This window comes from Alosa sapidissima, chromosome 10 (assembly GCF_018492685.1).
Source record: "Alosa sapidissima isolate fAloSap1 chromosome 10, fAloSap1.pri, whole genome shotgun sequence".
Classification (NCBI taxonomy): domain Eukaryota; kingdom Metazoa; phylum Chordata; class Actinopteri; order Clupeiformes; family Clupeidae; genus Alosa; species Alosa sapidissima.
The window spans coordinates 2027187-2050449 of NC_055966.1; the positions used below are offsets into that span (position 1 = coordinate 2027187).

Here is a 23263-nt window from a genome sequence, read left to right on the forward strand (position 1 = left end):
ACATTCCCAAAAGGTTCCCTGACAATTGCACAAAACTATACCTTTATGGAACGTCAGTCAAAGGATTTAAAAAAATGTATCCTTAATATAACCATCAGGGAACGTTCCCAAAAGGTTCCCTGACAGTTGCACCAAAACAGCTGTGAAGGAACATTCTGGGAACGTTCTCTGAACACAACACAATACCTTTACAGGACGTTCCCAGAACGTATTTTAAAGGTTTATGTTGTGTGACCTTCAGTTCCCGGAACGTTACATGTTTGTTGGGTAGACTTATATGTCCAGGCTGTTTGACGGAAAGATAGTATAGGCTAATCATTCACTTTTTTCAAACACATTTTCCTTGGAATGCAAATCCCTTAGGCTACTTGTCATTTAATTCTTCCTTATTCTCTCACGTAGCGTGGACTCCACGCAACACTTCGAATCGGCACCATATCTGCAGTTCATTTTAAGCGCGCCCTTAGCTCCCTCTAATGTCCGATAGGAGTTTCTCGTCTATCACATCCGTTCAGGAGTCCATTATGTGGATCCATTGTCACCGACATACAGGCGGCTACTGTGAGTAGCCTACGCCTCAGCCGTAGCTAAAGGACCAAATTACAGACTCGCATCACAATCACGCGCAGCATTTTGAGGATTAACTGATTCAACCTTCAAGACAACAACGCAAAATCTTAAACGAGCAGAGAGATCCGAAAAATGTCACCCATACTGCTGATGTTATTGTTACATCGTATCACAGCAAATAACGAGGTAGGTTATGAAGACTGTTTTTACCGACTCTATAGCCTATTGCGAACAGTGTTAATTTTGTCATTGCAATTACACCGTCACACATTGTAAACAAATGCAGCCTATGGGCTATTCTGTCATCCAAACGGCCATGTTGTTATAGTCTTATTTAGACTATTATTATAATTCAGAAAGAATGTAGACACAAGCTGATAGGAGTGGCACAACCAAATGCTTAATTGACTCAATGATCTGACTGATGTCAGAGATTAATTGAATTAGGCTAGGGTAGCCTACTGTATGGGAAATGGCTTTGAAGTGAGGGCAGCATTTTGAGATTCTAAATTCCTTTAAACAAGAAATGCGCAGGCATCCATTTAATGCAGTGAATTTAGACACAGACTCAGTCGTCAGGCATCAGGAAACCTCTACTGCAATACTTTATTGTCTTGGCTGTAGCATTTTCTATTACATTTTCATTTGGTTTGTTGATGACTACATATGTGATGGCAGGTATATGCAGTAGTAGACCTATTTGGGAAATGTCTGGGAAATTAAAGTTAAATTAAAGTATGTTTCTGCTGACAAACATGTAAACACCTCTGGACTATGTGAATATGATGGTATGATAATGAAAACACAGTAGGCTATTCTAGAAGCACTTCTCTGTTTCAGTCCTTTATCCTATTGTAACCTGATAATTCGTGGGTTTGCAGAGTTCACACTCTCCAGTCTCTCAGACGTGGGCAAGACGAAGACAGGTTACACTTCGGTTATATAACTTCTTTTATTCACACAACCAACTTAGACAGACAACCAGCCTAACGTGCGCTCACTTCTCTCCAGCTACACTCTACATTCCAAAACGTCCGGTGGGGAAACCATTCCCCCCCGGAACCAAAACACCCAACTCTCAAATGTATGGGGAACTAAAATCCTAATACGTTAATCATTCACCATTACATTAACAGAGGAATGGAATAAGACTGAATGAAATAAAATGACATTAAACAAAATAATAATATAATAAAATCATTGTTTACAGTCGTCCCCTGCTAGGAAATGAAATGTCCCCATTTCAAAACATTACAGTATTAACAACACTCAATCAGAACATACAGAACACTGTAAATAACATTCCAGTGAATGAGTGCAAATGTAATATTAACATAAAGTACATGTATTTAAAGGCAATGAGTCATTGAAACGTTAAGATGGCTATTACATATTATGTTACAAATTGGCCATACTTAGATGGTGGACGTATTATACGACCCCTGCAGGTGCTGACTTGTGGAGGTAATGGGATAGATGGGAGAGCTGAATCAACGCCTCTAGAATCAACATCAACAGAAGGGGTTTGGAGAGGGCCAGGGGATGCTACCGACCTAGAGACAGTATCAGGATAGACATTAACTTGCAAACTACTATCAACATCAGAACTGATAGATGGCCTCTGAGACCTTGATGGCAAGTCTGGAGGAGTAGGGGGTCGATACGGGAGAGCCCCCGATAAGGCTGTGAGGGTAGGCCGGTCAGAGACAGGTACTGTACCCATCCCAACAGTGTCTGAGCTACCTGAGCCGCTACCTGAGCCATTAAGTGACTCCTCTGATAACTTCCCCTTATACGCCTTTAATCTGTTGTGATGAACGACCCATTTCCTAGAATCCTTTTTCTTAGGATCAGTGATTTCATATGTGACACCAACACTGTCCCCTTTATCTATTCGTCTCAGTATGACAAGCGGCTCTTGCCATCTGGATGCCAACTTGTTCATACGCTGTACTGGGTCATCTAGAAGTACATAGTCTCCTGCTTTGTGAGGGTGGAACACCACATTTTTGTCATACTGCAACTTCTGATGAAGTTTAGCAGCAGCAGACTTCTGAGCTGCTTCCCTAAGAGCAAGAGAAAGACGTGTGGTCAGATCACTGACATAGGCAGCAGGTGTACCTGGAGTTGCAGATGATGCCGTAGTACCACATTTAACAAAATGTCTAATGGTAAGTGTGGCTCTCTCCCATGGGCCAAGAAAAAGGGTGAGAATCCAGTACTGGAATGGACAGTGGTATTGTATGCCAGTTCCACCTGTGGTAAATACTGAACCCATTCACCTCCACTCTGAGACAAGTATTTCGACAATTGGTCCTTGAGCGTCCTATTGAATCGCTCCACCATGCATCGATGCACCATGCATCGATTGAGCATGGTATGGGGAAGTGCGCGTTTTCACAATTCCAAGCAGGGAACAAAGCTCTTTTATCACATCCGATTCAAATTGTCTGCCCTGATCTGTGTGTATTGATTCAGGAATACCATAATGCCTAACATACTTCTCAAAAATACACTGTGCTACCGTGGGGGCACGTTGATCTTTCAGTGGGAAAAGACTGACATAACAAGTAAAATAGTCTTCAATGATCAACACATACCGATGTCCCTGTGATGTTATAGGGAGCTCAATTATATCTGCGGCAACTTTCTGAAACGGCCTGTCAGAGCAAATGGGCTGCAAGGGCGCTTTCTCATGAGGAGTTGGGGAACCCCGTTTTTGGCATGGCAGACATTCACTACAAAACCTATTAATGTCTCGTGACATGTATGGCCAGAAACAGATTTTCTTAGCTTTTTGCAGAGTGCGTTCTGAACCTAAATGTCCACTGAACTCATTGCCATGAAGAGCTTTCAAGGCCGTTGGTACAAGCTGTTCCGGTAAAACAACTTGATAACCCTGACCAGCATGAGGATGGGGTTTGAACGCACAACAAAGTATGCCATTCCGAATACTGAGCTTGGGGAATTCATGCCAGAGTTTACTCACTACTGGAGTGGAGTCTTTTAAAACTCCTATAGGCGGTCTCCTTTTGCCCTTCTCTTTCCAAAATAACACAGTCAGCAGTGAATTATCAGCGAGCTGCTGTTTCCGTAACTCATCCACATCAATGGACAAGGAAGGCAAGTATTCGGAACCCCCAGAGCGTCGCTACCCCTTTCACCAGTAGATGTCGCTGATTCCCCGGTAATGGTGGAGGTTAAGACACACTGAATAGCTTTAGTTTCAGTCTCAATGCTAGGCCGTCTGGACAGGGCGTCCGCATTCACATGCTGTCTGCCTTCTCTATGAATGATTGAGTGGTCATAAACATCTAGTTCAAGAATCCAACGACCTCACCTACCAGTTGGGTCACTATCAACCTGGGTTTTCTGAAGACTAAGTAAGGGCTTATGGTCAGTGATTATCTTGAATGGGGACCCCGAGAGAAAATGTTTGAAGTGTGTTACAGACCACACTATGGCCCACAGTTCCCGGTCGTACGTGGCCCATTTTTGCTGAGCAGAGGTAAGTGTGTGACTCGCATACGCAATGACATGTTCTCTGTTGTTTTGCTTGTGAGCTAGCACTGACCCTATGCAAGACTGAGAAGCATCTGTGTAAAGCAAAAATGGCTAAGAGAAATTGGGGTGAGCCACAATCGGAGGATTAGTTAGTGCATGCTTTAATGACCGAAAAGCATCCTCACAGTCATGAGTCCAATTGAATAATGATCCCTTCTGGGTAAGAGCATGCAGAGGTGATGCAAGGCCCGAAAAGTTTCTCACAAAACGCCGATAATACGAACATAAGCCAACAAAGGCTCTCACCTCAGTGGTGGTTTTTGGCGTGGGCCATTCACAAACCTTTTCAAGGTTCTTTGCATCCGGCTGAAGGCCCTGACTGGATACAACGTGACCTAGGAAATTGACCTGGCTACATGCAAAATGGCATTTGTTTGGCTTCAACTTAAGGCTGGCTGAGCGGAACCGCCCAAAGACCTCCTCTAGACTTTTAAGATGCTCTGGAAAAGTCTGATTAAAGACTAGGATGTCGTCAAGATAAATTAAACATTCCTTCCAATGAAGGCCACGAAGCACCAGCTCCATCAACCTCTGAAAAGTAGGAGGAGCGTTAGTTAGTCCCATGGGCATAACTTTAAATTGGTAAAGGGCACTTCCAGTAGTAAAAGCTGATTTCTCTCTGTCTTGTGGATTGAGTCCATGGTGCTGAACCAACAGGACCCTGATAAGCTGTCTAATGCATCTGCTGGACGTGGCAATGGGTAGGAATCTTTTACAGTCACAGCATTTAGTTTTCTAAAGTCGATGCAGAACTTATAACTGCCATCTCTTTTCTTCACAAGAACAATTGGAGAGGACCATGGGCTACAACTATGTCCTCCTCCAGCAGGTTTTGGACCTGCCTGTCAATTTCAGCCCTCATATTAGGGGATGTTCGATAGGCCGCTGTCTGATCGACTCTGCATTGCCTGTCCTGATAGTATGCTGAACTTTATCTGTTCTGCCATAATCTCTCTCATGAGCACTGAAGATGTCTGCATATTTGAGGATTAAACCTTCTAATTGCTGCTGCTGCTGACTATCGAGTGCAGTTTGACTGAGGTGAACTTTAGGGAATGCCCGAGGTTGTGTCTGCATTTGGGCTACGGTAGCTTCAACTAATGAAAACTCTTCCCCAGACTGATTGACAACTGAGTGAAATTCTCCAATGTGTGTGTCACCCGACACATGACAATCATCATTGGTAGGGTTCATGACGCGAATGCAAGCTACACCCCTTTTCACTTATGCCTACCCCGCTCTGCTGCAATTCATCACGGGTAACGTTGTGTGGAAGCCAGTATGCTATTCAACTATTCTCAGCCGGACACTACGTTGCCCGCAATGCATTGCGCACACAATGTCAAAACCATTTCTGTCTGGTGATACATGATTTAAGCGGCACCAGCGAGAATACAGGAGGGAGGAACTTTCTCTCGTTGCGTTTCAAAAGAGAAAACAGATGTCACTCAGTTTTCAATGGAAAACAAATTCCAACGTTCATTTACAGTGATGTCTGCCGTTCATGACACATAATGTGAACTAATCCACGTTCAAGTTCTTTATTAAAAAATGTGTTGCGTTCAGTTCAACGTTCACGAAAAAATGAGCGTGTTCAATGAAGGCGTTCTTTTGAACTCGTTCACGCACAACACTGAAGATACCAGTGTAATTTGGACTGTATTTCGGCTCACACAAATTCGACTGAAACTAAGACATTCATTTGACTTTGAGCAGGAATTGTCACAGGTGATAAAGTCACAGCACTGCATTTTAAAGGAGCTGTCTGTGTGCAACACAGCAATGGAACAGTCCAGTTCCAAAGTTTTAAATGCTTTGCTGCCAAGTCAATCACTGCATGATGTTTCTGCAAAAAGTCCCACCCCAGGATTAAAGACTGGGTAGCATTGCATACTACCTGGACATTATGATGAAAACATTCCTCACCTAGCCTGATGGTGACAGAGAGCGTACCCAGTGTATCTAAATAATCTCCCGTTACTGACTTTGCAAGGACATACGATTTCTGAATTGGCCTTCTCTGTAAAGCAGGAATTGACATTTTCAGGGCTTCACTAATTAAAGAAATTTCAGAGCCTGTATCTAGAAACACTTTCACAGCAGTGTCCTCAAGAACTGCAAACACATAAGATCTTGGTGTGATGTTTGTAATGTCTGATTGAATAGTCTGTGGGGCCACACTGTCCTTACCAGCAGATACCTGGCCCATAGTACCTGCTAGCGTGCGTTTCCCTGATGAATGATGTCCCCGTCATCGAAGCTCACATGCTGTTCACGCTCTCTGGACGATGGGCGCGTGGTGCGAGGCGAAAACCTGCTGGGTGATCTGCTGTCAGCTCTCCTCGGCCTGGCCTGGATCGATGGACGGCGGGAGTCATACTGACCCGGGTAGCTGGATGTAGGGCTGGAACTACGCCAGTAGTCAGAACTGGGGCGGTGATAGTAGTCACTGCTGCTTGAAGATCGCCGTGGAGAGGATGGAGGGGTAGGTAAGTACCTACTGTCCCGACGTCCTGGTGAGGTGCTGTAGTGGGTGTAGACACCTCGTGGCAGGGATGAACGATAAGGTCTGGGGCGCTCTGGAGATGATGTTGGAGAACCCCAATCCGCCTCTCTCTCCCTTGTAGTTCTGGTCCAGTCAGGGGAATACTGCCTGTCTCCATGAGTCACCCTATGGGGAGGACTGTACGGCAGATAACTCTTCCACAGCTCTCACAAGCTCAGGCGACGCACTGGACTGACATGCTGTACGTTTTGCTGACACCATAGCCGATATTGCCTCAGCTGGGGAAGTGGCAACTGAAGTGGTGACTGGTTGAGAGCTAGATGGGGCTGAAAGCCTCAATGCCTCCTGAGCCCGCTCCCACTTACAGGCAATGTCCAATGCTTCCTCTAGGGTCGTTGCCCCATGTTCATGACATTTTGTTTGAAGAACTGGATCCAAACCAGTGACAAACCGCCTGAAACATTCCATGGTAATGACAGGCCGACCATAATTTGGAAAAGCTTCTAGCACCAGTCGTGTGATTTCAGCTGCATATACTTCCAATGGCTCTTTGGCCAAACGTGGTCTGGCATTGATAAAGGTTTGAAAGTGTAGCAAAAATTGTTTCCTCCCAAAAACGTCATTAAGCTTGACAATACATTCATCATAATTCCCCTTCACCACTTCTGGCAGAGATAACCAATATACTAGTGCATCCCCACTCAGCCTTGTGGGAAGAATGGTGGCTAGATTTTGTCGTTGGTCATCCGTGCATGCTTTCACGGCGAGTTCTAGTCGAGCTTTCCAGAGCGAAAAACTTTCTTTATCTTTCCCATCTCCGTGGAAACATGGCGGGAGCTCGACTCTATAGTGAATAATTCTCCTAGTATTCTTAGCATCATCTGCTTTACTAGGTCCAGGCAAAGGATCATCCCACTCGTCTTGTGACATTTTCGAATCGCGGCAAAGTAGAAAAAAATATATGGCCGGGAAGGCTATACTGTCCAACGTAGAAAGAACAGTCAGCTCGTCTAAAAATTTTCTTTTTGTTGTTGTTGCAAGTTGAAGTCCACTCACCAAGTACGCTAGCTATAGCCAGTGGCGGTTCTAGGATTTTTCTGAGACAGGGGCCACAAAGGGGCCACATCATACACTGAGGGGCCAAGAACCGGTCAACATCCATACACAGAAAATCCCTTGTTCAGTAAGGCAGAGGCACGTAGTCTACGTGATATGCAGGACTATACACAGTATACCCAAAGTCCTTTTAGGCAAGTCCCTCCACTCAACGGCCATATTGCAACGCTTTTTGGGCACTCATCGGGCATCCTATTCGGCAGAAATGTGCGTGCGCAAGGCTTCACGACACCAATCTTGCTCCAGCGGCGAGTTCACAACACACCATATGATTGGCTCAATGTATTCACATCACACCACATGATTGGCTCAATGTATTCACATGTCAACGTTTTGCCGAGGAAGGGGTGGGATATGTGTAGACAATGGCCATATTGGCATTACAAACTAGCCCCATGCATTTCTATGGAGGATTTTTTGAGTGCTGTGTCTCCTCATTAGAAAGTCTCTGGTATACCCACTTAAAAAGCATCACCATCTCAGTATACCCACTTAAAACAGACAAGGATAGGTATTAACATTTGGGGTTAATCTCCCACTACAGCTAACTAGACTATACCACAGCAGTAAGGTGCATACATTTATTTCACCAGTGTTACCTTGTTCAAATACTTGAATGCTAAATGCTAAAAAACAAAAAAGCCAATACAATTCTTAAACATTTTCCCATTTCTATCAGAAAGACTCGGGAAGCATGACATGAGGTTTACAATATTTAATGGAAGTTTAACAATGTTATATCCTTAAAGGAATAGATAACTTAGAGATAATAAATGGAATTATTAAGAGTCTTTGGCGTAGGCCCCGTCCTCAGTCCAGGACCCGAAGCGTGGAGACCCTCGCAGATCCTGCCGGGTGAATACGGCAGGGGCGGAGCCTACCCCCTGGACAGTAGAACAGGGACCAAACTGGTGGTGGTTGGGGAAGGAGGGATGGTATTCGAAACAGATACGTGAGTGAAGAAGTTTTAAAAACGGTTGTACGCCGCTGATTGGTTAGGAGTAATGAATGAATGAGTGACGTAGCATTGAGTCTTCCTGACAGAATTTAACGCTGACGCTTCCATTTCTATCAGAAAGACTCGGGAAGCATGACATGAGGTTTACAATATTTAATGGAAGTTTAACAATGTTATATCCTTAAAGGAATAGATAACTTAGAGATAATAAATGGAATTATTAAGAGTCTTTGGCATAGGCCCCGTCCTCAGTCCAGGACCCGAAGCGTGGAGACCCTCGCAGATCCTGCCGGGTGAATACGGCAGGGGCGGAGCCTACCCCCAAAGAGAGAGATGGGAAAGGCCTACCCGAGGGTAGACGTGAGGCTGGGACACTCCTGGAAAAAAGCATAATCAAAGAGAACATTAATATGAGACAAATCCTTCGTTAATAGTAAAGTGATTCGTGAAAGGAAATGAAACTGAGAACAGATGATAGAAAAGTGTACTCTCTTGCGGGTACAGGAGACATAACCAGCATGGTCTGCAGCGATTGCAGCGAGTCGGGGAGCTGCACGAGCTCAGAGCTTTCGGAAGCTCGGTTCTTGCACGGCAAGATGTAATGCAATGTGGTGCAAATCCCCGTGGAAAGTGCTTAATGATCGTTCGGTTCGATAACGATTGATGATTGCGATTTGATGATGCGATTCGAGTCGACTGTCGAGTCGAGTTGCGTATGTATATGATGAGTGAAGTGGGGTGATGGACGGATAAAGGAAATTAACTGTTGTGACGTGATTACCCGAGGTTTTGCTTGCAGAAGCTAGACCAAGGGCGGCGGTGCGTAGTGACTACAATGTATTAACGCTTTATTCTGTGCCTAAAGTGCCGGCTGTGCGTAGTGACTGAAGAAGAGTGGCTCGGGTCCATCGTAATTAACCCTTTGCAGACCGCACGCTCTAATTTCGGTACCCCAGTACCGATGACGTTCAGTCTAATAACTCCGCCATACCCAAACCAATTTTATCAATGAAAACTTCCTCAAAAACGTCACATCATAGGCTTTCTGGCGATATGATTAGTTAAGGGATTTGTGGCGCGAATTACTTTTACTACGTGAAGGAAAAATCAAGAGTTGACGTCTCCCTCCACTAGAGGAAAAACAGCAGGAAGCACTATGCATCGTTGATCTTCACGTCGTCCAAAGGAGAAACTACTGGATCATCTGAGGTAAAAACAAGTCTTTTTATGTTATTACTACTTGTTATCCATGTTATTACTTCAAAATCGTTTTTAAAACTTATTTTTCCTGGTAATTACACCTTGTATGCATGGCCGTAACATAATGCGTGTGTGTGTTCACTTCAGCTGATATGACAGCTTGTATTTTAGCACACCGTAATCTTTAGTAAACTCATTATTTTCAGTCATTTTTGGGGGTTACTATATGTCAACCAAGATTACAGACCTACTAGGACTGAAACTTCAACGATTTGTTCTATTTTGAACGATTGCTTGCTTGTCATCTGATGATACAGAAAACTAGCTATGTTAGGTAATGTTAGCATCAGGAGAGGCTGCAACATGTCCTTGACGCGTAGTCGCGATAAAGTTCACTCCCCTGCTTCATGACTGGCAACTTTATGTCAAGTACACCTAATCGGTATTTTATTGTCAAATAAACCTTTCATACGTAATATGTATAGCACAATTTACAGTTGTTTGTAGCCAAGTTGCTTAGCTTACTTAGATAGAAACATCTGACATGAATGACAACGTTAATGTTATGTTACCGACGTGAGTGTATTGATCACCGATGGTGTAACGTAAGGATTTTATTCATTGACTGCTGTTTTCATCAATACATGACTGAAGATTTGTTAGAAATGTGTCTTAGTATTGTTTAACTTTTAGGCTGTAAGGTTGGCTGCTACGATTATGAGGTTTTTGGTTGGCTAACTATGATGGGAGCGACATATCATTTTCTAAGGGGGTGTTTTGTCTTTACGCAACTGCAGTAGCCTATATACGGTGTGTATGTGTATGCATACGCTGTTTAGATGTTTTCTGTCATATCTCCTGACTCATGTTCATGAATCAATGTTTGCTTGTAAGCTGGTATGCTATGTATGGTTTAGCCAAGGCAATAACACTTATAGTGAGCTCTGAGACTAATGTTACCTCTCCAAGCAATATTGGAGTCCTTTAGTGACAAAAATACTTTTAGTGAAAAGAGTCATGGTTGGTGGTGATTAAGATTATGTGGAAGTAATGTAAAATAAAACGAAACAACCTATTCACTATCAGACCTGTGATTTTTTGTTATTTTAGATGGAGGGAGAGAAGTATGTGCAACTGGGGTGAAAGCAGCCGACTGCTGATGGCAAACATGACCCCAAGGACCACGATGGCACGATGGCATGGACGGGTAGTTTCTGGATGAAGAGGAAGACAATGATGTGCTAGAGGAGGAGAGTAATCTCCCATCATCCTCAGATGGGTAAGCATGTTTGTGTGTGTGTGTGTGTTCGCCCAACTGGGCGTATGCACATTTCTGGTTGTGATAAGAGTGTTGCTTATAACAATAATGACGGGGATTATAGTGATAATAGTTTGCTTAGATTTGTAATTCAATTTCTAATTTTCTTATCTGACAATTTCTTTATTTTGAGCTTGGTCAAGTCCCATGTCAGGTAGAAAGCATACACTTTGCCTATCCTTCTAACACAGACAGGGACACCAACTCCAGTAGCATTTACACCTCATCGTCTGCTAGGCTTAGATGGACACACACACACACACACACACGCCACAGCTGTGACAACACACACACCACGGATCTGGTGTGAATGCAGCGTTAGTGTATCACCTTATGTGTAGGGCAAATGATATCGATAATTATATATTGTATCGAATTATATGCTGTATGGTTGTTAAATGTATTGAATTTCTTCTAATGTTTTAATTGTGTATATGTGTGAATGTGAATTGATGCTTTGTTATGCTATAATATGAATTGATGCTTTGTTCATCATGTTAAAGTATTTTGTTGATCTTTGTTATACTGTTGTCTTGTCATTCTTGTAGTTCTAATAGTTACTGCTTGTTTGTAAACATATGTTTATGTTATTTACCTGAAGTTGTTGTTCCTGATTATTTAATGAAATTGTTAAAGACTTATCTAAATAAAATGATTTATTTCCTCTTTCGTAAACCTAACACATGTGCCAGTGTCTCTTATGCTTGTTTTCGTAGTAGAATGAAGCACACGGAGAAGCAGTTACCACCTGCCTAGTCTTTATTTCAGCCTTTATCTTTCCTCCCCACAATTGATTTTGCCTCCTCAGAGTACAGTAAGACATCCTATATTTAGCTATGCATCTTGTTTTTATGGTAAAACATCTTATATTTGTTACATGACCATTATATCTGTGTATTTTTGGTCAGATGTCAAACCAGGAAAGGAAAACATCCTACTCTTTAAAAATTCTACTTGTTACTGCGACTTGCAGTTATGAGTAAATTAATCATAACTTCTGAACCAAAGGTGATAAATTGATTCTGTTTTTTTCACTGAGGAGAACATAACACGGTCTATCTTTCACACACTATATCTACAATAGACATTAGGTGAAAAGTAAGATTCATCTTGACAAATTGATATTTTCGTGTTTTTTTATGTTGAATTTTGAAGGTATTGTTTAAAAACAATGTGTGTTACCCTCAAACTTATTAACTATGATATGTACCATTTTAAAGGACTAGTTCTCCTGATTACAATGGTGGGTATATCTTATCTCTGTCATGTAGCATGGCCACACAATAAGCCTTTTTGTCTCACAAGGGCATCAAGTATGAAAAAACGGAATGTTTCGTGCCGTCTGCAAAGGTCTAATAAATGTATCATAACCTTTGAACAAAAGGTGATACATTGATTCTGTTTTTATCACTGAGTAGAGGACAAAATTGTGAATCTCCCATACACTCTAAGTTTTTCTCTATCTACAACAGAAATTGGGGGGAAAATTAGATTAATCTTGACAAACTGATAGTTTTGTGTTTTTTGGGGTTGAATTTTAAAGATATTTTTAAAATAATATGTGTGTTCTCCTCAGAATTATTAATTATATTTTATACCATTTGAAAGGGCTATTTCTCCTGATTATAATGGTGGGTAAATTATATCTCTGTCATGTAGCATAACCACACAATAAGCCTTTTTGTGCCATAAGGCCATCGAGTATGAAAAAATGGAATGTTCGGCGCGGTCTGCAAAGGGTTAATATAATGCTTTAGCCGAGCCGAATAACCACCACCAGACCTTTGCAAGGAAGCTTCCCTTATTTGACACTTGCGAGAGCTATTTGGGCATCTAGAAGGGCTTGATCCTGAGGTCTTATATAGGACTCGTAAGCCAACGAAGACCATCTTCCGAGCAACTTGATAGAGGATGCAGGTAATCCTAGAGCTGCTGCTGACGTTGCAGCGCCGATGCGAAAGGAATGGCAGGTATATTGGGAGGTTGAGAGCCCACAGCTACCGACCACTGTAGACAAGTGGATCCTGAACCATTGCTTAGACATTGATGACCCAGAAGGTAGAAGAAAGAGTGGTGAATTGGGAGAAGTGTGAGGGCGAAGTTTAAGATAGTAGGACATGGAAGTATACGGACAGAAAGAGTTATTTACTTTAGAAACTCTTAAACTGACACCAGAACCTGAGGTGTCCGTTTTAGAATGTTTCAGAAATACGTTATAGAAGTGGGAGGAGAAGAGGATGGCTGAGAAAGCCAGATCCTGAGAAGGGTTAAAAACCTGGCTGTCAGAGCAAAATTCCCCGGGGCGCATGAACCCATAGAAAGCCATGAGGAACGCGGCTTCGAGGAGTGAATTGATATAGGGAGTGAAAAGAGAGCCTTCCCGTAATTTAGACACCAAAAGACGTAATAAGTGAGGGGTTAAAGGCAGGCGTTTATCAGGGACTGAGAGAGTGGATTTAGCGAGACCTTTGAGAAGCCAGCGAACGGAAGGTACAGAAAATAAGCTAGAAAAGTTAGGGTCATGACATTTGGCATAGAATTGTATCCCTGCTAACATTCTTTTAATTGTAGGAATTTTAAGACGACGTGATTCGGAACTGTAATCGATGAAAGCGCAAATAGTAGTAATAAGAACAGGAAACAAGGGTAATTGGAGTGAGCCGCAGAAAATAGTGAACCAAGACCATGCCGATTTATAAGCTTTTAGTGTATTTGGGGCTACCCCTTTCTCCATGTAAACTCTAGCTGACGCTAGGAGAGAATCCAAATCGACGTTCAGTCCAGAATTAGGTCTGTGAACGCTGGGCATGGTGTCGGCTCCGGGTTGGCTGTTGGGCATCGCCGCCTGAACTCCTGAAAACGAAAACGAGACAGCGCATCAGCAAGTACATTGCAATAACCAGGAATATGTTCTGCGTTAATGATGAAATTATGCATCACAGATTGCCATGTTAGACGTCTAAGTAGTGGCATGATAATGGCAGATGAAGACCTTCCTTTATTTATCATGCCGACGACTGCCGCGTTATCGCAATGAAGAGTTATGCGTTTGCGAGACCAAGAGCCACCCCATAAAACACTCGCAACCACGACGGGGTAGAGCTCATGAAGAGCAGAAGAGGCAGATCCAAGGGCAAAGGCGGAGAACTCGGCTGGCCACTTCTCTGCGAACCATTGCCCTTGGAAGACCCCCCCAAAGCCCACTGAAGGAGCCGCGTCCGTAAACGAGGGAAGCGGAAGATTCAGGGACTTCGTTGTAGAAAAACAAAATGCCGTTCCAATTGTTAAGGAGCTGGGACCAGAACCTGAGGTCGGACCTGCTACCTTCGTCGACCTGGACTAGATCAGACAGCTTCTCGACGGAATGAGCCAGATTTAGGAGACGAGAAATAAATGAGCGGCCCTGAGGGATTATCCTCATGGCGAAATTTAGATGGAAAGAAGTTCGCGTTTAGATACCGCACTAGAAGACACAAACAAAGCGGTAATGGCCCTTATTCTGAGGAGTTTCTCTTCTGGAAGAGAAGCTTGCATTTTGACGGAGTCCAGCATAATGCCTAGAAATTCGAGGACCCACGGTTTTCTCCTCAGAGAGTGGGACGCCTATGGTGCTGAAAGTTTGTCTAAGCGTGTCTAGCACGGAAGTCTTGGCGGACGGGAAGTCAATGAGCAAAAAATCATCGAGGAGATGGAGAACGAATGGTAATTTGTAGACGTTAAGCAGGATCCAACACAATGCTTCTGACAAGCAGTTGAAATGTGAGGACTACTCCTACAGCCAAATGTCAGCCTAACCGCGAAGTAAAATTTTGACTCCCACTTAACCCCGAAAAGGGGCCATTCAGAGGGATGAATGGGCATGACTTTGAAAGCGTCTGTGATATCGGCCTTCGAAAGCCATGCACCTTGGCCTGCTATCTTGATTAAGTGGGCAGCATTGTCGACAGAAGCATAGTAGAGGGAAAAGGGGTAAAGGGGGATACACTCATTAACGCTGGCTACGCGTTCAGAGTGGGGAGATGACATGTCAAAGATGAGGCGCTTTTTCCCTGAATATTTGCGGGTCGCGACTCCTATTGAATTTACTCTAAAAGAAGAGAAAGGAGGAGAAGAGAACGGTCCAACCACGTAGCCTTTATTGACTTCTCTGGCCAGCAGGCTCGACACAGTAAGTGGTTCGGACAGAGCAGATAATAAATTCCTAGCCACATAGGATGTCCTCAAAGGGGAGAGGACGCCGACCCGAAACCCTTGAGAAAGCCCTGTGATTAGAAAATTAACAAAAGAAGGATCGGGGTGAGAGGACAGAAAGTGAGAGAGGGCAGGCACATTAATTGGTGTGGAGGGATGCCCGCTTAGAATTGTTTTGATGTTGTTGCAGGCTTCCCTCTCGTAGGAGGCCTCATTCGCCGGGGGCAGACCGACTTTGGGTGGGGATCTTTGCAAAAGCTACAAACATGTGAAAAACGGCAATTAGGGAAAGTACAGACAGATTCATTGAAATTATTACACACAGTTACACCATTAAACACGACCAGGGGGCGCCCTCTTCTGTCGAGATTAGGGCTTACTAGATCAGCACCATGGATAGCAGCAGGCGTCGGATCCCTGTTGACGCTTTTAGGGCAAAAAGTGGCGGGATGGCCGTGAGAGCTACAGATGGAGCACGCGAGCACTCGATGCCCGCCAAAATGCCGAACCAGGAGCTCAGTGTCGGTGACTGCCCAGTCCAGCCGGGTGTTGTGGAGTGTGATAAAAGCGGCAGATTTGGCTGCAAAAGCTAAATGGTATTCATAGAACAAGGTTCCGCCGTAGCGTTGGCTGAAGTCGGCCATCATTGCCATGTAGAGGTCCAGTTCTTCCCTCCGCTCAGGGTAGCTTTGGCACATGATATCTCTATAGACACTGAACGCAATAACAAATTCCCCGAAGGAGAGATTGCGGAGCAGCCTAGGGTCGGATGTTTTTAGTAAAACGGATACGTCCCCACAGTCTATGAACTGACGATCGATGGCGGGCGATGGCAGTAGGAGAGAGGCAAGATTAACGTCCTTACCTTGGATGATGTGAGATCTCATAATGGGAGAGAGAGCAGCTGCGGCGGGAGAAACAAACCTCCTACCCGGATCTTGAGCTGGGAGCGCTGAAGCGAGGTTGAAGGTATGTAGACCTGCTAGGGCGGAGGCTTCTGTAAGCGGTGCGCCCGCGGAGTGAGCGGGAGGGCGAAACGCCGCTGGCAAGAAGGAGAAAGTGGAGGGGAGCGGCGCGTGGGAAAACGCTGAGATGTTGAGAGAGGCTGCCGGTGTGGAAGTTGATGGTCTCTCGAAGGCTTCCATTCTTGCTTTGAGGCCTTTCACTGTCGATGTGAGAGACAGGATAGCATCCACGATGGATTGATCGGACGCCGGCGAAGTTTGGATTTGGGAGGCCGAAGGCTGGGGGCGCGTCGGAGCTTTGTACGCCCTTTTTCCTGGCTGAGATGGAGGAGGCTTAGCCGGGCGCTTTCGGCTTGCCTTTTTCGGCTGAGCTGGGGCCTCCGGGGAAGCGATATCCTCCTGGTCGGATATGGAGGGAGTACCCAGAATACTCAGGGCCATAGAGAGCAGGTCTTCTCTCGTAGTCCCGCTTTTGACGGGGATCCCTTGTTTCTCCAGTAGCTCCAGAATCTGCTCAGACGGATGGTTTGACCATGGGGAGTCCCGTGCGAGGACGCGAGAGCTCCGGCGCACATTGGCAGGTGGAACAGGGTCATCATCGTCGGAGTCAGATACTTGAAAGTCAAGCAAGTTGTAGGAGGACATAGTGAGCTGTGAAGCGGAATACGACTGACTATCGAAAACCGATACCTGGAGACAGCAAACAGATACGTGAGTGAAGAAGTTTTAAAAACGGTTGTACGCCGCTGATTGGTTAGGAGTAATGAATGAATGAGTGACGTAGCATTGAGTCTTCCTGACAGAATTTAACGCTGATGCTTCCATTTATTTATAATGTGCATTGAAAACACAATATAAAACTAAAATATAATAGACACTTCAGTGGAAATACATTGATATTTTAAACAGAAATCATACATCATACACACATTTTTCGTTCAATTAAACAAGTTTTACTTTAACTCTTTCCCCTTTTGTTGAAAAGAGAAACCACTTTCACTGCCAGTTTGTGTACATTAAAACAAACACACACACACACACACACAGCATGTGAGCAACAACTACATCATATTTACACAATTTTTTCAACAGCTATTTTTACAATGGTCAGATTTGGAATGGTCTTTGCAGCCACCATCTTGCTTCCAGTTAGAAAAGCCTGATTCTGCTTTGAAGACTGACGATGGGTCATTTGAAAGCGAAAAAACTACGGAAGGGGTAGCAAAACACTAAAGATGAATGACAAAATATGCTCACTATAGTGGCAATAGGAAATAGCATCATACCATTATGAGCAGCTATGCTTGGTGACTGGTGGTTCTGAAGACTGTGGGTTGAAGTCACCAGCTCCTGCGCCATCCCAGTCAGTACGTGAAACACAAATGCGTGTCACAAAATCCATGGTTGTATTCAGCATGTCGTCTGGCAAAAAAACAGTTATTATTTATTTTTTTTAAATCATATAAAGCTTAAGTGAATAGAGTAGAACATTTAACCAATTTATCTGAATGAAACTCTCCTTGTCCTAACACTTTGAGACAGAATTCATGCGAAGCCCATGAATCAAATACACTCAGAATAGTGGTTAATAACTTTGCAATGATAGCTCACATTAACTACAAAAACGTAGCGTTAGCTATTAGGCATGTATTCTCATGTTCATGTTAGCAGCTGCCAAACTTTTTCCTCAAGCAAAAAAAAAATTTGAACGTTATTTACATTTGGTAAGGAGCACTAGCGCATGTAATATTATTAATTTCGGACCCCAAACAAACAGGATGTCAATTTCTCTGCGTTTCATATAACACCATTTCAAACATTTCATACATTAGCCTACCTTTCCATACATAAAATCTATCAGCATGCTAACAATGAATAACAATCAAACCTCAACTCAAGTAACCTAACGTTAAGTTAATGTTAACAGTTCACTGACTAAGTCCGTTAACAGTTCACTACAAGCTTGCTGCTGTTGCGTAATTTAATTGACAAACTTAACATATTGTGACCGCAACAAATAAACGTCCCTTCCACATAATGATGATAACCAACATAGAGATTTGTGACTCACCAAGAAACTTCTGTGGAGGATGAAACGCTGCTATCGGTTCTTCACGTTAGAATTCTAGCTGATACTTTCGTTAGACAAATGTATCGGTTCTTCACGTTAGCTGATACTTCCGTTAGCCAAATGTATTGTTTCTTCACTTTAGCAGAGACATTTCTGGTTAGCCAAATGTATTCTTTCCTTTACAGTTCACTGTGTGCTTCAGTTTTCAAGCTTCATAGGTGCATTACTGCCACCAGTTGTTTGGGAATGGAATTGCATCTCTGATCGTCGTTCTCAACAAGTTTGACACTTGATGATTGACGATACAGGGGCCAGTCAGGGGCCAATGAGATTTCAGATGGGGCCTGGGCCCCTGTGGCCCCGCCCCTAGAACCGCCCCTGGCTATAGCCCCACAACTTCGTGAAGAACAGCAACGACTGCTATCGTAGTTTGCCTTGGTTGTAGAAGGCGCCAAGAGGATGAATCCCGGCAAGAGAAAAACACCGCTGCCACCAGTATGTAACCTGATAATTCGTGGGTTTGCAGAGTTCACACTCTCCAGTCTCTTAGACGTGGGCAAGACGAAGACAGGTTACACTTCGGTTATATAACTTTTTTTATTCACACAACCAACTTAGACAGGCAACCAGCCTAACGCACGCTCACTTCTCTCCAGCTACACTCTACATTCCAAAACGTCCGGTGGGGAAACCATTCCCCCCCGGAACCAAAACACCCAACTCTCAAATGTATGGGGAACTAAAATCCTAATACGTTAATCATTCACCATTACATTAACAGAGGAATGGAATAAGACTGAATGAAATAAAATGACATTAAACAAAATAATAATATAATAAAATCACTGTTTACACTATTGTAGGTCTAGAAGGATGTCATTTAATCATAGAGATTTAATTCATTCATTATTAACCATTGTTTTTATAGAAAACTGGTTAACCCTTAGAACACTAAGCTGTTTTTAGGGCATTTTCACTACCTTTATTCATAAGGATTTATTCTGGTTATGATAAGTGCCACACACACATATTATATATTGTTTTTTTTTTTCAGCAGAGTCTAGGCTATCCAGATCTGCCATTCATGTATTATTACTAGCACAGATTTTATTTTGATTTTTAAAGAATTAAAATATAAAAAGCCTATTATAAAAATTCGGTAACACTTTATTTTAAGGTTCACATGTTAGCCACCAATACATACTTAATTAATACCTGTATTAGTGACTGGTAAGGCATGTGTTAGGTAACATTAACCATTTGTTAGGTGTGTATTCACAAATTTCTTGTTCATGACGAATTAGGCCTTTATTATCGATATAATCTTAATAATGACCTTGTAACCCTTGATCTCTACATACTAATTAGTAGTAAGTACCAAAATAGAATATGCATAACCTACTTGTATACTGTCTGAATAAATCCCAAATAGTAGGAGAACAGTTGTAGAATAAGCAAGTGTATGGCTCAACCTCATTGCTGCATTTCACTGCCCAGGTTGCTGTGTGAAATAGCACTTAATAACTGGGAGATTGGCTCCCATTCTAAAGTGGAAACTGGTTTCTTGGTAGCAAGCACATTGCTACTTGATTTAATTTCATAATTTTTTTTTTTATTTTCATACTTGATCGTAGAGACAAGTGTGTAGTCTCGTTGGAAAGCCCCAAAAAGGTTTCATCTCGCTGTGATGAACAGTTCCGGAGCAATGTAACAGAGAAGAAAGGGTGTGTTTTTTGACGCACTTTGCGTCAATCGGGTTCTAAGGGTTAAGCATAAAGCTCTTTTAAAGCAATGCCCTGAAATATTATTACAGTGCATGAAAATGCACTGTACTGTTCTTCCTAGGCTTCTTATTACAGTGCATGAAAATGCACTGTACTGTTCTTCCTAGGCAACAACTTTATTTTTCTTATTACAGTGCATGAAAATGCACTGTACTGTTCTTCCTAGGCAACAACAACTTTTTCTTATTATTATTATTATTCCGCTTACCACTTTTTCCATACGTAATTTCTCTTGAACAGTTTAACTTAGAAACTTCATTCAAATTTTTTAACGTAGGTCTTCAAACGGAGCAGGTTGCTATGTCTTTTCAACTTTGAAACTTTTATACTTTTTAAACTATTAAAGAAAAACTTTTTAAAAATCCCCATAGACATAACATTGCCGATTATGACATGATAATACGGCCATTAAGCAATTAGAATCCTATGGCAGGTGTTCAGGCCACCTGCAGCCTCAGGCTTTAAGCATACAATCTGGGTCAATTAAGACTACACATTCTATTCAACTGTTTCCTCTGCCCAAAACTGTTTCAAAATAAAAGTCCTCACTACAATAAGCCACTGTTAAACAATGTAACCCGTTAAACTACTGAACTTTTTACATTCAACTTTTAAACTGTCTACTTTTAAACTATCATTAAACTATCTATCTATTAAACTAGCTGTCTATCAACAACTTTTAAACTATCTACATTCAACTTTTAAACAGTCTACTTTTAAACTATTATTAAACTATCTATTAAACTAGCTGTCTATCAACAACTTTTAACTTGTCATCAACTATGTCAACACTTGTCATCAACTATGACTCCTACCCACTGTAGCTAGTTAGCATTGTTAGCATAGTTTAGCAAAACTGCTAGAAAACATTAGCTAAGTAGCATGTTTAGCATATTAGCATAGTTAGCATTTTTAGCAAAACTGCTAGAAAACATTAGCTAAGTTAGCTAAGTAGCATTTAACATAGTTACCATAGTCAAACATTAGAGCCATTCCAACTTTTAGTTATCATCAAATATCTACCTATACACAGCCATTAAACTATTTGAATATCAACATTCATTAAACTTTCAGTCTGTCAACAACTTTTAAACTATTTACATTCAACTTTTAAACAGTCTACTCTTAAACTATCATTAAACTATCTATCTATTAAACTAGCTGTCTATCAACAACTTTTAAACTATACATTCAACTTTTAAACAGTCTACTTTTAAACTACCATTAAACCATCTATCTATTAAACTAGCTGTCTATCAACAACTTTTAAACTATCTACATTCAACGGTCTACTTTTAAACTATCAACTTTTATTAAGCTATGCAACCGCAATGTCTATCCTAGCATCACCGTAGTAACCATCTTTGTATTATCTATTTTAACTATACATGATATTTTACATCACAACTTTTGCATTTTCATGCACTGGTAATTCCTTGGAATTGCATTTCTAGTTATTATTATTATTATTATTAATAATAATAATAATAATAATAATAATAATTTCCTCAATTAATCCATTCAAAATATAAACTATACATATTTATATTTAATTCCTTTCCTTGTAGCCTACACGTCTTTGGGACATCCTCTCTAAGTCACACAGACACACACACACACACACACACACACACAGAGAGAGAAAGAGAGAAGCTGAAGTACTCAGTCACAGTTAAAATCATAGTATGGTTGTAGTCACTAGATATGTAATTTTACTCTGTGGGTGAGATGTTGGGTTTGGTAGTTCAATATCAGTGTTAGGATAGGTGGTCATGTACTTTAAACCTCACTACCTAAGCGCAGGAGTTTTGCATTACAGACAAAGCATTACCCTCTTCTTTATAAGTCCAAGATTACAGGTTGAAGCACAAGGTGAGACGTTGTGGGCTACAGGACTGTTCCATATTTTTATTTGTTTAAATGCTTGTCATTGACGTCTATCTCTCTTTTTTTGTGCCCCATCATTCCAGGTACAGATCACGAATGATGTGGTGGGCCCAGGTCAGCCACTGATGGAGCCACAGATTGCCATGTTCTGTGGACGGCCACTCTTACACATGAACCAGGCAAATGGCCAGTGGGAACCTGACCCTCAGGGTCGTCAAGAATGCTTCACTGACTATAGTCAGATCCTGTCCTACTGCCAGGAGGTATATACTATTTTTAGCATATATCTGCTTATCTTCCATAGTTTCTCATTTCCTTCTAAAGTTCCTCATTTTCTTCTCTGAATGTCTGTCCTCTCAGTCGTTAAACCTTCTGCAAAAAGAACATCAAGTATGAATTGCATTAGCATTGAATTACATCTAATACATCAAGGGTTTTCCCATCTTCAGTGGTTTTCAGGTTTTATTGTGAAGCATTTTACACAAGAAATGATAATCTTATTCCGCCACAGCAAGAAGGGATTGTTAACTGAAATCCAATCAGGTCACATGAAATAGAAGTTTTGCACAGATGTACAGTGCCTATAAATAGTATTCACCCTCTTGGATATTTTCCCCTTTTTATTGCTTTTATAAATGGAATCTTCGTCCATTTAATTTGCCCCCTTTTACAATAATGTACTGTCTTTAATGTCAAAGTGAAAGCAGGTTTCTACAAAGTAGGCCTAATATTAACTAGAAATCCAATTCCAAGGAATCACCAGTGTATTCAAATGTAAAAAAAAAAGTGAAATATTGGGTGCTATGCTAAATAAAGAAATTGATATGCTTGTTGTGGTTTGTAGGGTGTTGCTATGGTAATTAAGATGGTTGCTAGGGTATTCATAGTGGGTACTATGCTAAAGTGGTTGCTTTGCTGGTTGCTAGGGTAATCATGTTGGTTGCTAAGCTGGTTGCTTGGTTGACATTATGGTAGTGGTTGCTAGGTTGTTGCTAGTGTAATTGAGATGGTTGCTAGGGTACACATGGTAGTTGCTAAGCTAAATAAAGTGGTTGGTGTGCTAGTTACTAGTGTAATGATGTTGGTTATTATGTCGGTTTTCTTGGATGACATTTTAGTAGTCATTGCTAGAT

General features: G+C 42.1%; 1 protein-coding gene across 2 annotated transcripts in view; it reads left to right on the forward strand.

Moving 5' to 3' along the window:
- The first annotated feature begins 508 nt into the window (after positions 1-508).
- The window catches only part of aplp1 (amyloid beta (A4) precursor-like protein 1), a 152001-nt gene continuing 129246 nt past the window's right edge, over positions 509-23263 (forward strand). The window contains exons 1-2 of one of the 2 annotated variants that reach the window (XM_042107504.1): positions 509-756; positions 22214-22393. In XM_042107504.1, the coding sequence (XP_041963438.1) occupies positions 703-756; positions 22214-22393 (234 nt within the window). In that variant the 5' untranslated portion in view covers positions 509-702. Of the gene's footprint in view, positions 757-16865; positions 17100-22213; positions 22394-23263 lie in introns of those variants that run through there. The other variant, XM_042107505.1, reaches the window with a different exon arrangement.